This window comes from Impatiens glandulifera, chromosome 5 (genome assembly GCF_907164915.1).
Source record: "Impatiens glandulifera chromosome 5, dImpGla2.1, whole genome shotgun sequence".
Classification (NCBI taxonomy): domain Eukaryota; kingdom Viridiplantae; phylum Streptophyta; class Magnoliopsida; order Ericales; family Balsaminaceae; genus Impatiens; species Impatiens glandulifera.
Genome location: NC_061866.1, coordinates 8,802,051 through 8,814,355, shown reverse-complemented (window position 1 = coordinate 8,814,355; position 12,305 = coordinate 8,802,051). Strand labels below are relative to the sequence as shown.

The 12,305-nt window shown below is 30.5% G+C and overlaps 3 protein-coding genes across 4 annotated transcripts; 1 reads left to right on the top strand and 2 right to left on the bottom strand.

Annotated features, from left to right (window-relative positions):
• The first annotated feature begins 90 nt into the window (after window positions 1–90).
• On the top strand, window positions 91–3,374 carry LOC124939878 (lysophospholipid acyltransferase LPEAT1-like). Of its 2 annotated transcripts, none has more exons than XM_047480333.1 (8): window positions 91–769; window positions 846–968; window positions 1,077–1,114; window positions 1,197–1,261; window positions 2,434–2,502; window positions 2,595–2,728; window positions 2,803–2,943; window positions 3,027–3,374. In XM_047480333.1, exons 1-8 carry the CDS (start codon window positions 287–289, stop codon window positions 3,141–3,143), a joined length of 1,170 nt encoding a protein of 389 aa, XP_047336289.1. In that variant the 5' UTR covers window positions 91–286; the 3' UTR covers window positions 3,144–3,374. The 2 variants fall into 2 exon arrangements, with proteins under 2 accessions (XP_047336289.1, XP_047336290.1); XM_047480334.1 differs by having other exon boundaries at window positions 93–769; window positions 849–968.
• Window positions 3,375–4,620: 1,246 nt separating this feature from the next.
• Window positions 4,621–6,279, bottom strand: LOC124938384 (outer envelope pore protein 24A, chloroplastic-like). The gene is made up of 3 exons (XM_047478810.1): window positions 5,950–6,279; window positions 5,513–5,872; window positions 4,621–4,856 (listed from the first exon to the last, which is right to left on the bottom strand). The coding sequence occupies exons 1-3, from the start codon at window positions 6,151–6,153 to the stop codon at window positions 4,776–4,778; spliced, it is 645 nt and encodes a 214-aa protein (XP_047334766.1). The 5' UTR covers window positions 6,154–6,279; the 3' UTR covers window positions 4,621–4,775.
• A 3,248-nt stretch (window positions 6,280–9,527) lies between these two features.
• LOC124940063 (glucan endo-1,3-beta-D-glucosidase) lies at window positions 9,528–11,750 on the bottom strand. The gene is made up of 4 exons (XM_047480542.1): window positions 11,012–11,750; window positions 10,610–10,933; window positions 9,834–10,149; window positions 9,528–9,744 (listed from the first exon to the last, which is right to left on the bottom strand). The coding sequence occupies exons 1-4, from the start codon at window positions 11,732–11,734 to the stop codon at window positions 9,716–9,718; spliced, it is 1,392 nt and encodes a 463-aa protein (XP_047336498.1). The 5' UTR covers window positions 11,735–11,750; the 3' UTR covers window positions 9,528–9,715.
• Between the last annotated feature and the right edge of the window lie 555 nt (window positions 11,751–12,305).

Genomic DNA, 12,305 nt, shown 5'->3' with positions numbered 1-12,305 from the left:
CCAAATCCACTTAGTAAAAAATATATATTAGAAATGAATGGATTATTTGAAAACAAAGATAATGATGAACTTTCTAAATTCTTATTAGGGAAGCCAGCCAGCCGTCACGATAAGCCATCGACGACGGCTTGAAGGAAGTGCAGCCCCACAAAGCTTATGATATAGACAATTTCTCCCATGGATTCGCATTTACCTACCAAGATTTCACTCACAATTTGATTCATACTTCTTCCTCATCTCATCAACAATGGCAACTCGATAAGATTCTGCTTGATTTCTTCATCAAATGGATACCGAGCTCAAAGACTTCATTTCTGTAACTAATCCTCAAACACCGCCGCCAGATGAAGACGACCGTCCGCTCCTTAAACCTGACCGCAATCAGGAATCTACGAACCCTGCGCCGCCGCCTTCCGAGACTATAGAGGAGTTGGAGAAGAAATTTCCTGCTTATGTACGAAACGATGTGTATGGAACAATGGGTCTCGGCGAGCTACCGCTGACGGAGAAGGTACTCGTTGGTGTCGCGCTAGTCACACTCTTGCCGTTGAGAGTGTTGGCGGCGACATTGATGTTGATTGTTTATTACGTGATTTGTCGGATTTGCACTATGTTTTCTGCTCCGAATCGAGCAGATGAACAGGAAGATTATGCCCATATGGGTGGATGGAGGAGGGCTGTGGTTATCAGGTCTGGAAAGTTCCTCTCTAGGGCTATTCTTTTCTCTATGGGGTTTTACTGGATCAAAGAAATTCCTCTTCATCAAGAGGTATATATATTGAGATTTTACTCAATGGGTTATCTTAATTATGCCTCACCGTCATTGTTTTCTTCACATAATTAAGCAGGGAGATTGTAAACATCAAGATGAAGACATTGAAAGACCTGGAGTTATCATATCAAATCATGTATCATATCTGGATATACTGTACCATATGTCTTACTTCTTCCCAAGCTTTGTAGCTAAGGTGGGTTAGCTTGAAATTTTGCAGTATCATCAGTTTGCTCTTACATATTTATATTCTTATACTGATTTTTTTGTTTGTTTGTTTGCATCTGATTTCCTTTTGTTGAAGAGATCAGTGGCTAAACTCCCCCTAGTTGGCCTCATCAGGTCAGCTTATTTAGTTTTGGCTCATTAGTCTATTCGAGAAAACTTTGTTTAGTATTTGATTCTTATTTCTTGTTTTATGCAGCAAGTGTATGGGTTGTGTATATGTTCAGCGGGAATCGAAATCATCAGACTTTAAGGGGGTTTCTGGTATGAAACTGAAAGACCTTGGTTTGCAAGTTTAGTGAATCGACGAGACATTTTTTACTCTCCAATGCTAAAAATTGAACTATCCGAGAATGAGTTCGTAGCATTTAAGACTAGTTTTATTGGACTACATGAAATTTCAACTTCTCATTTCAGATATCTCAACTTTTGACTTTAAATGGTTACAATAAATGTTCATGATGAGAGAAAAAAAGACAAAAAAATGACAGACTTTCAAGGTGACAATTAGAAGAGGAAATGAAAATTGATATTAGCTGTATTTTTAAATCTATAGAATTATTTATGTGCTTAGGTGGTGGACTCTTGTATGGTTGGAACCTTGCAACTATATTATAAGTTTAATATCTTTTGTATGAAAGATCATGTTCAATAAATGACTAATTATTGTAGAAATCACTCACTTCTAGCATCAAAGATGAGGACTTTTATTCAGCTTTGATACAGGGTATAAATGATGTGAAGGTAGATAGCTAATTTTGATTTTTGTGAGAAACTCTTTTATTTTTTTGTGGGAGGACCTTGTTTGGAGTAAATGCTTGTGCTCTCATGCCTAGCAATTTAATGAATTCAAAACATCTTGGTCGGCTAAACCACAATCTTCATTTGTGATCTTTATCATTTGAAATAGAAGTTTATAAGCTCTATTTACATGTGAAATATGTGTAACGTTCTGGAATCCGCAATGCTTGTGAGAATACCATAGATAGAGATGAGTCATTTTAGCCCAAGCCTTTAATGTACAAAGCTAACTATATATCCCAATATAACTCACTTGGGTAGCTTAACTGGAAAGAGTCTTGTTTAAGAGACCAATTTGATTCCCACTAAGAACATTCTGAAGGAAGTGTGGGAGCAAAAACCCTGGTTTTCAAAAAAAAATGTCCTCGCAATTGCAATTGAGTGCCTTTTGTCTCTTCATCCATGATTGGTTCACTTGTTGGGACACCTTCTCATTTCTAAGATATCAACTTGTTTTCCTTTGAAAGAAGAATAATGAACTTATCAAATGTCAACCAACTTGTGAGATGAATGTCTTCTGTGATCCTAAGAAATTTATATGGCTTATCTTCTTACATTATTAGTACATTTTGTGAAATTTCTTTTCTAGTTCTAAGGTTTGATTCTCATCAATGAGGTTTTTTCTTTTGATATAGGTGTTGTGAATGAAAGAATTCGAGAAGCTCATGAGAAGGAAGATGCTCCATTAATGATGCTATTTCCAGGTTATCATTTAAACTCCATAATGTAGATTTGTACCATAATGAAGAGGAGGATTCATCCATTTTTATTTAATTGATAATTGGGGTTTGTACAGAGGGCACAACTACAAATGGGAACTTCCTTCTTCCATTTAAGACTGGTGCATTCCTTGCAAAAGCTCCTGTTCGTCCTGTGATTTTAAGATACCCTTATGAAAGATTTAGTCCTGCATGGGACTCTATATCAGGGGTAAGACGCATCTTTCTAGTTTACCTTGGATCCAAATGATATGATGTTGCCTGAATTGAAGTTCCTTTTTGCAGGTGCGTCATGTAATATTACTCCTTTGTCAGTTTGTAAACTACCTTGAGGTTTTACAGTTACCTGTATACTATCCTTCACAAGAGGAAAAGGATGATCCAAAACTTTATGCAGAGAATGTTCGAAGGATGATGGCCCGTGAGGTACCTCCTTTTCTTATAACATGTCTGCATTGTAGTAAAAACATGTATTAAAGGAACAACATGTTTGTTGGTTTGGTTTGCAGGGTAATATGACATTGTGCGATATAGGGCTGCCAGAGAAACGAATATACCATGCTGCTCTCAATAATGGTAATAATAGATTACCTAGTGTTGTTGTTTTGCATCACAAAAAGGATTGATTGATTGATTGATTCATTTCGTGGGCGGGGCGATAAGATGCCTAATAACTTCCAGTTTACCTCCAATCATCATAATAATTGGTCTTTTGTCTAGAAATAATGAAGAAAACTGGTTGTAATAATAATGTTTCAGCAGACATATATACATTGAGAGTGTAAAAGGAACTGACTATGCATCTGTGTCTGAAATGTTTCTTCCTTTCGTCTTCATGCAGGTTTCTTTTGACATCACTAACTTGGATTCCTCTTCTTCTGTATTTTTTTTATATTGATTTTCAAATGATCTGCAATCGGATAACCTAGAAAAGTAGAAAATCTTTGCTTTCGCGGGCATTAATATAGGAATGTGCATTCTTTTGCACTGGCTCTTATTCGAAAAGATTCATGCTTCTGCAAAGCAAGATTCTGTGAACCAACTAACAATCTGAATGTGTTTGCATATGTTACAAAGGTATATTGGTAGTTGTATATGGACCAAGATCAGGGTGAGAAATCTTGGTGTTTGAAATGAAGCATATTTTTTTAGTCATGTTATTATTTCTTTTTTTCATTGAGCCTATTTGACAATTATTGTTTTCTCAATCTTTTATAACATATTTTAGTTTATAATTTGATTTAGTATAAAGATTGTTTTTTTAATATCTGCCCATAATAGTAGGTTGGATTGGATTGGATTTGAATTTGAAAGGTTAAATTCTTATTTTCAAACCATTGCAACCAAACTGAATTCATTACGGATTTTCTTATATTAAATAAATTCTTATAGATTCTTATAGATTGTACTGATGAAATGGATCATAACCATTAAGTCATAATACACTTTTTAAGTAAAATTAATGAGATTAAGGACTATTATAAATACTTATTAAAATACTATACTATCAACTTAATTTCAAAATTGTTGACTAACAAGTAACACCTTATTATGAATATCATATATATTTAACTATTACAAGTAGTAATAGACAAACTTAGTTTTAAAATTGTTAGACTAGCACTAAAGTGCGATATTTAGTAAAAAAAGAAAGATTTCTTAGTATAATGTAGTGTTTTGATGAACAAATTTTGTTAATTTAGTAGTTTTTATAATTGATGACATTATTCATATAAATAAAATATAATTATATATGGTGTGTTACCCAACTTTATTCGCAATATTGATATTCTTCTATGTTGTTATATATATATATATATATATATATATATATATATATTTACCAACTTTATTCACAATGTTGTTATATGTTCCAAGTTGTTATTAATATATCTTTTTTAATCGACGGTTTGAAATTGAGTAAACAGACTCATTTCGATCAATAAACCAACAAAACTTGAACGAATAACTAATCTTTTTTAAAGCATATATTCGTTCAAACAGGTCACTAGCTTGGTTTTGTAAGAAAGGTTCTCACCAGATATGTATTGCCATATCCTAAAGCATGAGGGTAAAGAAAAGTGAAATTTGCATAGAGACACACCATCAAATTGTGCAAGTAATAAAATATAAAATCCATAAAGGGGTTCAAAACCCCTAAAAAGTAACAATTTTTATGTTAATAATAGTATTGTAAGTAATGGAACCAATAATTGAAAACAGTAGTGTACTGATTATCAAAAAGAGAAGAAAATGAATCAAAAATCTAAATCCCAAGTAGTCTCCCCAATTAGTTTTGGCATTTTTAGCTCCTCTCCCAAGTTCATAGATGCATTGATCTGTAACACATAACAACAACAACAACAAGAGTTAAAACAAAATATACAACATAGGTCATTTCTCCACCTTAACTAAATCAAAAACTCAAATTTGATATGGGTTATTTGGGATTATTTCTCTACTAATCAATCAAATCAACCAAAACACCCTCCATCAAAATACAATACTTTTCCTTAAACTCTCCATCAAACATGCCGATACATCCTCTAGTGAACGATATACAACAATTCAATAACATGTATACAAAACCTCTTCAGACATGGAGAAAAGATACTCCCATGTGTTAACGAGAATAAAACAGTTGCAAACTAGTACAAAAGGAAAATAACTCGCAGTATGGGTCTAGCTTATTGACAGCATCAAAAAATTGTAGCAGCTTCATCAATCCATACACAACTCAGACAATTACACAGAATGCCAAGGGGGAATAACAGTGAAAACACCATAAGTGGAGTTTATTAGGTTCGAAATTAACTCTAATTTTTCAGTAATCATAATATCATGATGGTGTAATGTTTCATCCTACAACCTTATAGCATGCTGTTATTGCAGAGAAAGGACCTTTTGTCAAAGCAGTTGTTCATGATTGAGGAATTAGATTTAAAAATGTTTGAACTTGCAATTTACCCAAAACAGACAGGAAATGATTGATTACCTTAAAGTTTCCATACAACTTGGAATTCCTCGACCATTCAAGCCCTAAAGCCTTGGAAGAAGTCTGATAAGAAGCTTTGAAAACATCATCCGCATAAACCCTACGAGAAAGAGCAAAATCCCAAGAATTCTTTGCCAAATCATATACAGGTTCAAATGTAGTAACCCCTTGATGCAAATAACTGTACTTCAGCTTGCAGTTATTAGAACCAAGCACACCATTCGCCGATACTTTATTAGCCGAATCAACAACTAGGGTTCCTTCCAGTATAGACCGATTATCACCCTTGTGATGTATATAAGTCAAATTCAATGGTTTCCCACCAACCCTAATCGTTTCCATGAACTGAAACCTAAAATCCTAATCCAAATAAACAAAAAGAAGTTTTTTTATCATCAATCTACAAACAAGCAAAAGAAATTCCGGGTCACCCTTACCTTCTTTGGTACGTTGTAATCGACCATGAAACGTCCAGGCTTATCGAGTGAAATACCCAATCCGTTAAAACTGGGTCCGTTGGTGAAGGTTGCGTCAGTCATGGAAGCACGAAGCTTGACGTCGCCGACGTTGACAACGAAAGTGGCGGCTACGGAGGCGGCGCTCTTGTCAGCATCGTATCGACTCTTGAGAGATGCCTTCATTTTGGAAGGAAGACGGCGATTTGTGAGGACTGGACTGGCGAAGAAGGAGATCGAAAAGATGAATCCTTTTTCGATGATATCAATGGCCGCCTTCTTGCTTTCTTTGTCCTTGTACTATGTACTATGTAGAGTAAGCTGCTCTACCGCTTACCGGATAGTCAATTGAAGGCTATGTTTTGTAGGTCTTGTTTGGTTTTTAGATTCTTTAGGGTTATTTTCAAATTTTACTTTATTTGGTATAATTTGTTTCTTTAAGTAAAAGATATTCAAAATATTAATATTTTAATTTAATTGATATAAATTAAGTATAGATATAAATGGGTACACAAGTAATTAAATTAGTGGTGTTTAAATATTTGGTCAAATATAATATAAAATTAAACCAATTCAAATAAGATTTTTGTGTTGGGTTTGAACCCAAACCAATTCATTTTAATTATATATTATATAATTTATTAGATATATAAATTATTATATATTTTATTATAATTTATTAAAAATTGAATTAAAATTCTTCAAATTGAAAATTAAATTCGAATAAGTTTAGTTTTATTCGAATACGGTTCGTTTTTTTAATTTTAAAAAAAATATCAAAAAATTCGAACTAAGAAACTTGAATAACTTAAAAATCGAACCGCTGAACACTTGAACATAATTGGAGATGTAAAAATAATCCATCTAAGTTAAACTATAATAAAAGTTAAAAAATGAATACAAACATTCAACTAATAAAATTATCGTTATTATTTTATTTTAAATGTTCAATATATATTAAAAATATAAAAATAATTTGAGCATCAGAACAAATAATGACATTAAAACTATATATATAATATAAACAATCAATTTCATGACCGAACAAATAAGGTTTTTAATCAAATGAAATCATGTTATTGGGTTTAATAAGTTTATTTACTTTCATTTTAAAATGGTTTACAAAGACATTGTTGGACAATTTTTTTTTTTTCAAATCACAACCATTTTAGTGTCCTATATATATATTTTTTAAAACAGCTTGTTTGGTGTGATTTTTTTTTCATTTTTGTAAAGATTTTACTTGATCTTTTAAATAGTATTTTAGAAGAAAAAAATTATTTAATTATTGTTATTTTAACTATAAAATCACTAATTTTATAGACTAAAATACACTTTTTTTTAGATTTATTAAATTTTAAATATAAAAAAATATTTTAGTAATTAAATCAATTAAAAAACCATGGTTTTTTATTATTAAGATTTCTGTAAATAAATAATACTAATTTAACCGATATCAAACAAACTGATGTATGAATATATAATGTATTACATATTATTAAATGCATAATAATTTAATAAAGTTATAAATAAAAAATATAAAGTAATATTAAAAATAAAATAATTATAGTTAAATAGTATTTACAATTTAGTTAAAATATAAAGTTGTTAAAATATAATATTTTTATATTTAAAAATAATAAAATACATAAATTTATCTACTTTAATATAAAAATTTAAAATTTGGATTTATTTAAGAATGAGAAAATAAATAAGGATATTCAAGTTGGATATTATCGAGAATATATAAAAGTTGGATTAGGACTATTCTAATCATTAATCAAAGAAATAACACCAACCGGGATTCACCTAATTTATTTACTTTCTTACCAAATAAAGAAAAATTAAGTGAATATTTGACCCTTTTTGTGTGGTTAGTTAGTGTAATGATAATTAATTTTTTAAATATTACAAACATATGATTAAATATAAATATTCATTATACTTGAAATAAAATAATTTTATAATGTTAGATAATTTTGTAGATTAATTAAAAAAAATTAATATACATATACATTTAATTAAACAATTATATAATAATAATAATAATAATAATAATAAAACTGATATATAACTTTATTTATAGTTAATATATGAGAAATGATTAGGTGAGGAAATTTGGTGAGGGAATGACGTGGCATAATTTTATTCGCTGAAAAAATCAAATAATTTCTCTCTTTTCTCTCTTTCCTCCCACTTTTATATTTTCCAATCTATGAAGAAGGTGATGGCACGTCATTCCCTCACCAAATTCCCTTACTAAATTCCCTCACTCTATCACTCCTCTTAATATATACCCTAAAAATATAATTATAGTGTTATTATTTTGTTGTTTTTTTCTTTGTGAGAAAAGATATTCAAATAATAAAATTTAAGTTTTCGTTTGGTTTGAATTATTTTAATAATTTTAACTTAATCAAATATCATTTAATATGTTTTTATTTAATTTATTAATTAAAATATTAAAATATTTTATATTTTTAAAAATAAATTTTATTTTATCATTATATATTAATTTTTTTTTTTTTAAGAATTCTCAATTCTTCAAAATCACAATTATTTTTTAAATAATCCAGATTATTTAAATTACTGTTAACTAGGCCTAATATTTAAAATTCTTATTTAGTTTTATTTTAATTCGCGTTTTGTCAATTTATTTCGTTTTTTTATTTTATTTTAAGAGAATGGAATATTTTAAAATGTTGGGCTTGGGGTTGAGTCATAGAAAAATAATTGGACCGCTTGATTAGGGCTTTTCTCTTTTTATTCGGGCCCATAGTTGGGCTTTTATCATTCGGACTGTTTTTCAATAATGCAATAAGTCACTATCGCCCTTTTCCCTTTATTTGAAACCACGATTATCAATTAAATTTTCATAAACAATATGAATGGTTTTAAATGTGAGAATATTTTTTAGTGGTTCAAAATTGTTCAATTCAATTCCGTTAAAAATAAGTTAATTTTAAAATTTTACAATCTTATAATTTTCAAATAAGATTAATGAGTATGATTTTAAGTAATTCTTAAATAAATAAATTATTACGATTTTAAGTTTACATAATAAGATTTTACGAGTTTATAAATAATTTCGATTTTTACGATTTTATATTATTTTACGTTAAAAAAACAAATTTATAAATTAAAAAATTACTATTTATTCAAATAAATTAATATAATTATTTTATAAATATATTTTTTTATAATGTTATTTATAAATATTTAAACAACACATACCAAAATCCCACCACATACTCACTCCCTATTTATTCCAAAAGCTCATCAATTTTGAAGCCCTATAATTATATTTATATTTAATATTTTAATTAAATCTTGTTTTAGAGAATACTAATTTGTCTTGTTTTAAAGAATATTAATTCCTTTTATTTGATCTATGCATATCATTTATAATATTTTTTACGGCTATCTAATCTATTTTGATGACCTCATTGTCTTTATTGAGAAAGATTTGTGTTGATTCTTTTTATAAATTTTAATTTTCGATTTACATTATTTTCAAGTTGTTCTTATGAATGTTAATTCTAAAATGATGACCTAATTAGCTCATGAAATGGAACAAAGATGTTTATTACAAAACATGCCAAAATGGGAAAACATACATACTAAGAAGTTGTCTCCTTAAGTAATGGAAAAGTGGAAATTACATAGTTTAAGATTGCACGCAATATTTCTTAATAATTAATTCCCTTCCACCTTTTTCTCTCTTTTCAAATTGGTTTTCCATTTTCATTCATCCAGGATAATGGCAACTCTTATAACCTATATACACAAGTAAAGAATATATGTCAAAAGTTTATCCAAAACAAAAACAACTTTATTCAAATATTGTTAAATTTAATGTTCCTTACTTGGATCCGTCTGTGTAAGCATGGCTGTTTGTGAAAACTCGCAATTCCATGGATTCCTGCCCAAATTTTGGTAAACAAGATTCATTGCATAAGTAGCATGCGACTCAACCGTGTTTGGTTCAAAACAAGCTCCCCCGGGTTGGATTGGACCACAATCATTTTCTTGTTGGCTGCAAGAGTAGTCCAAATTGGTTTGCAATTGCGCCTCTTGTAGACCACCCTTTGGAACGCACCAACTCCCGGTTTTTTGCATTTTTGGTGGAACATTAGATATTGGTGTAACCGGTGTTACTTTTGGGGTTGATGGTGTATTCATCTTTTAACACATAGAAGAAAAGTAAATTATTAATTAAAATGTTATAAAAAAAAAAGATTGTATTATTATTAACGGTACTTTACACAAACCCCAATTAAATTAGACAAGTGTTAGTAATCTCCTTTATTGAATGCACATCCTTTAAGGGAACCCTTAAAGGTGGTCCATGTCCATGTCCATGGTGCAACCATCTTTATTATCCTTTGATCACCATTTCCCTACTTGTGTCTTCTTTTATAACTTTTGTTTTATTTAATCTCAATTATTATTATTACTATTATTTTGATAAATACCATCAACAACTTTTTGGATTTCCTAAAAAGTTTATCTTCAATGAGAAGCAATTTCGAAATATTATCTCCCAACAAAGACAAAATATCAAGCGTTCTTAGATTTAGCGATATGGTTCAAATCAAACCTATTTTAAATTATTCAGTTCAATAATTGATTGAAGATTTACCTGGTTTCCCTTTAATAGACCAGCATCATATGTCATAGTTAAATCAGGCTTGAATAGTCCGAAAGATCGCTCGGAAGTTGGCCCCGACTTTAAATCCTCGTCGTATAAAGCAAAAAAATAAGTATCAATCGATTTTCCGGGCATCAAAGGTGTCCCAACCATTGACCTAAGATGTGCAATGAGATTTCCATTATAAGCCTTCGCATTTTCTATGCTAGGGCCAACTTCGTTACCATCTCCTTTATACGGCCAACCAGTTTCCGCAATTACAATTTCAATATCGTTAAATCCCATTGAATTTAACGCCGATCTGACCGCATCCACCTATTTTAAATAAAATTTAAACAATTAGTAATAAAATTCTTTTTATGAAAATCAAGGTTAAGGCAATGATGACGTCACCTGAGCATCAAACATATTCATATAATTGATTTTGCTACCCGAATCAAACCGACCCGAGTTAGGTTGGAAAAGGCAAAACGCCAACGTTTCAGGTCTCGGGTCACTAGTGTAAGCGAAATACGGGTACGGGTTAATCGGAAAAGGAGAACCGGTTTCTCTATGAAACTCAAGCCATCCTTTCATCAAATCACCAAAACCCGGGTCAAAGCTACCCGAAGAAGGCGGTTCGGATTGTCTCAAAACCGCCATGGCATGAACAGTTGACACCTTAATTTTACCGCCAAGCCCAATTGAATTAAGTGCATTCTGAAGATTCTGCATAGCCGGCAAAAGCTGACTCATCAAATTCCGGTCACCGGAAAGCACAACCTCGTTTCCGACAGTGATCAGAATGATCTTACTTGCTGGATAGAAAGGGACAACATTGGAATTAATCCAGTTGTTTGCGAAACTCGGGTCGTTAGCCATTGCGGGTATGTCGCCGTTGGCGGCGCCGATGACTATTCCGATGCCGGTGTTTGCTAAAGCTTTGATGATTGCTTGATCGGCGCCGTAAAGTCTGATTTTTTGAATTGAAGTTGATTGGAGGAGCTTTGCGGTTGCTGAAGGCGGCGGAAGATTGTCGGCGATTTGACCATAATTTACTCCAATAAATGATTGGGAATTTGAGCTTGAGAGAAGTGCAGAGAAAAGGAAGATGAAGATGAGAATGTTTGAAGCCATGGCTAAAGAGTTTAAGTTGTCTGAAATAGACAAGAGAGAAGAGAAGCAATTATCCATAATATATTAGCAAGGGGAGGGTAAAAGAGTCAATTTGGGTTTAAATTATTTGATTGGTTTGATAGTTTTTAAATAATTATATATTTTATAAACTAATTAATTGAATAAAACCAACTTAAATAAAATACTAAACATAACAAAAAAAAAAAACTATTAATTTTTTAATTAACTATAAAATGAAAAATTAAGTTAATATATATTGAATGTTTTTTTTTATTATATTATATATAACAGATTAGTTTTATCATTTGAACCTACCATATATCCGAATTTGATTAATCTAGGAATTAGAGTTGACGTTAGTTTATAAAAAAAAATAGAGATAAAACAAGTATGAAATTGTTTTAATTATATAAACAAATAGTGAATTAAATTAAAAAATAATTGAAAATTAGGAATAATGTTACATGTTTACCGTAAAAAAATTAAAGACCTAAGCCTAATATAAATCCGCTCCGGACCCTAGCGGTGGTTGGTTATCTTTAGTACGTGAGTCCTAACATAGATCGGTCCT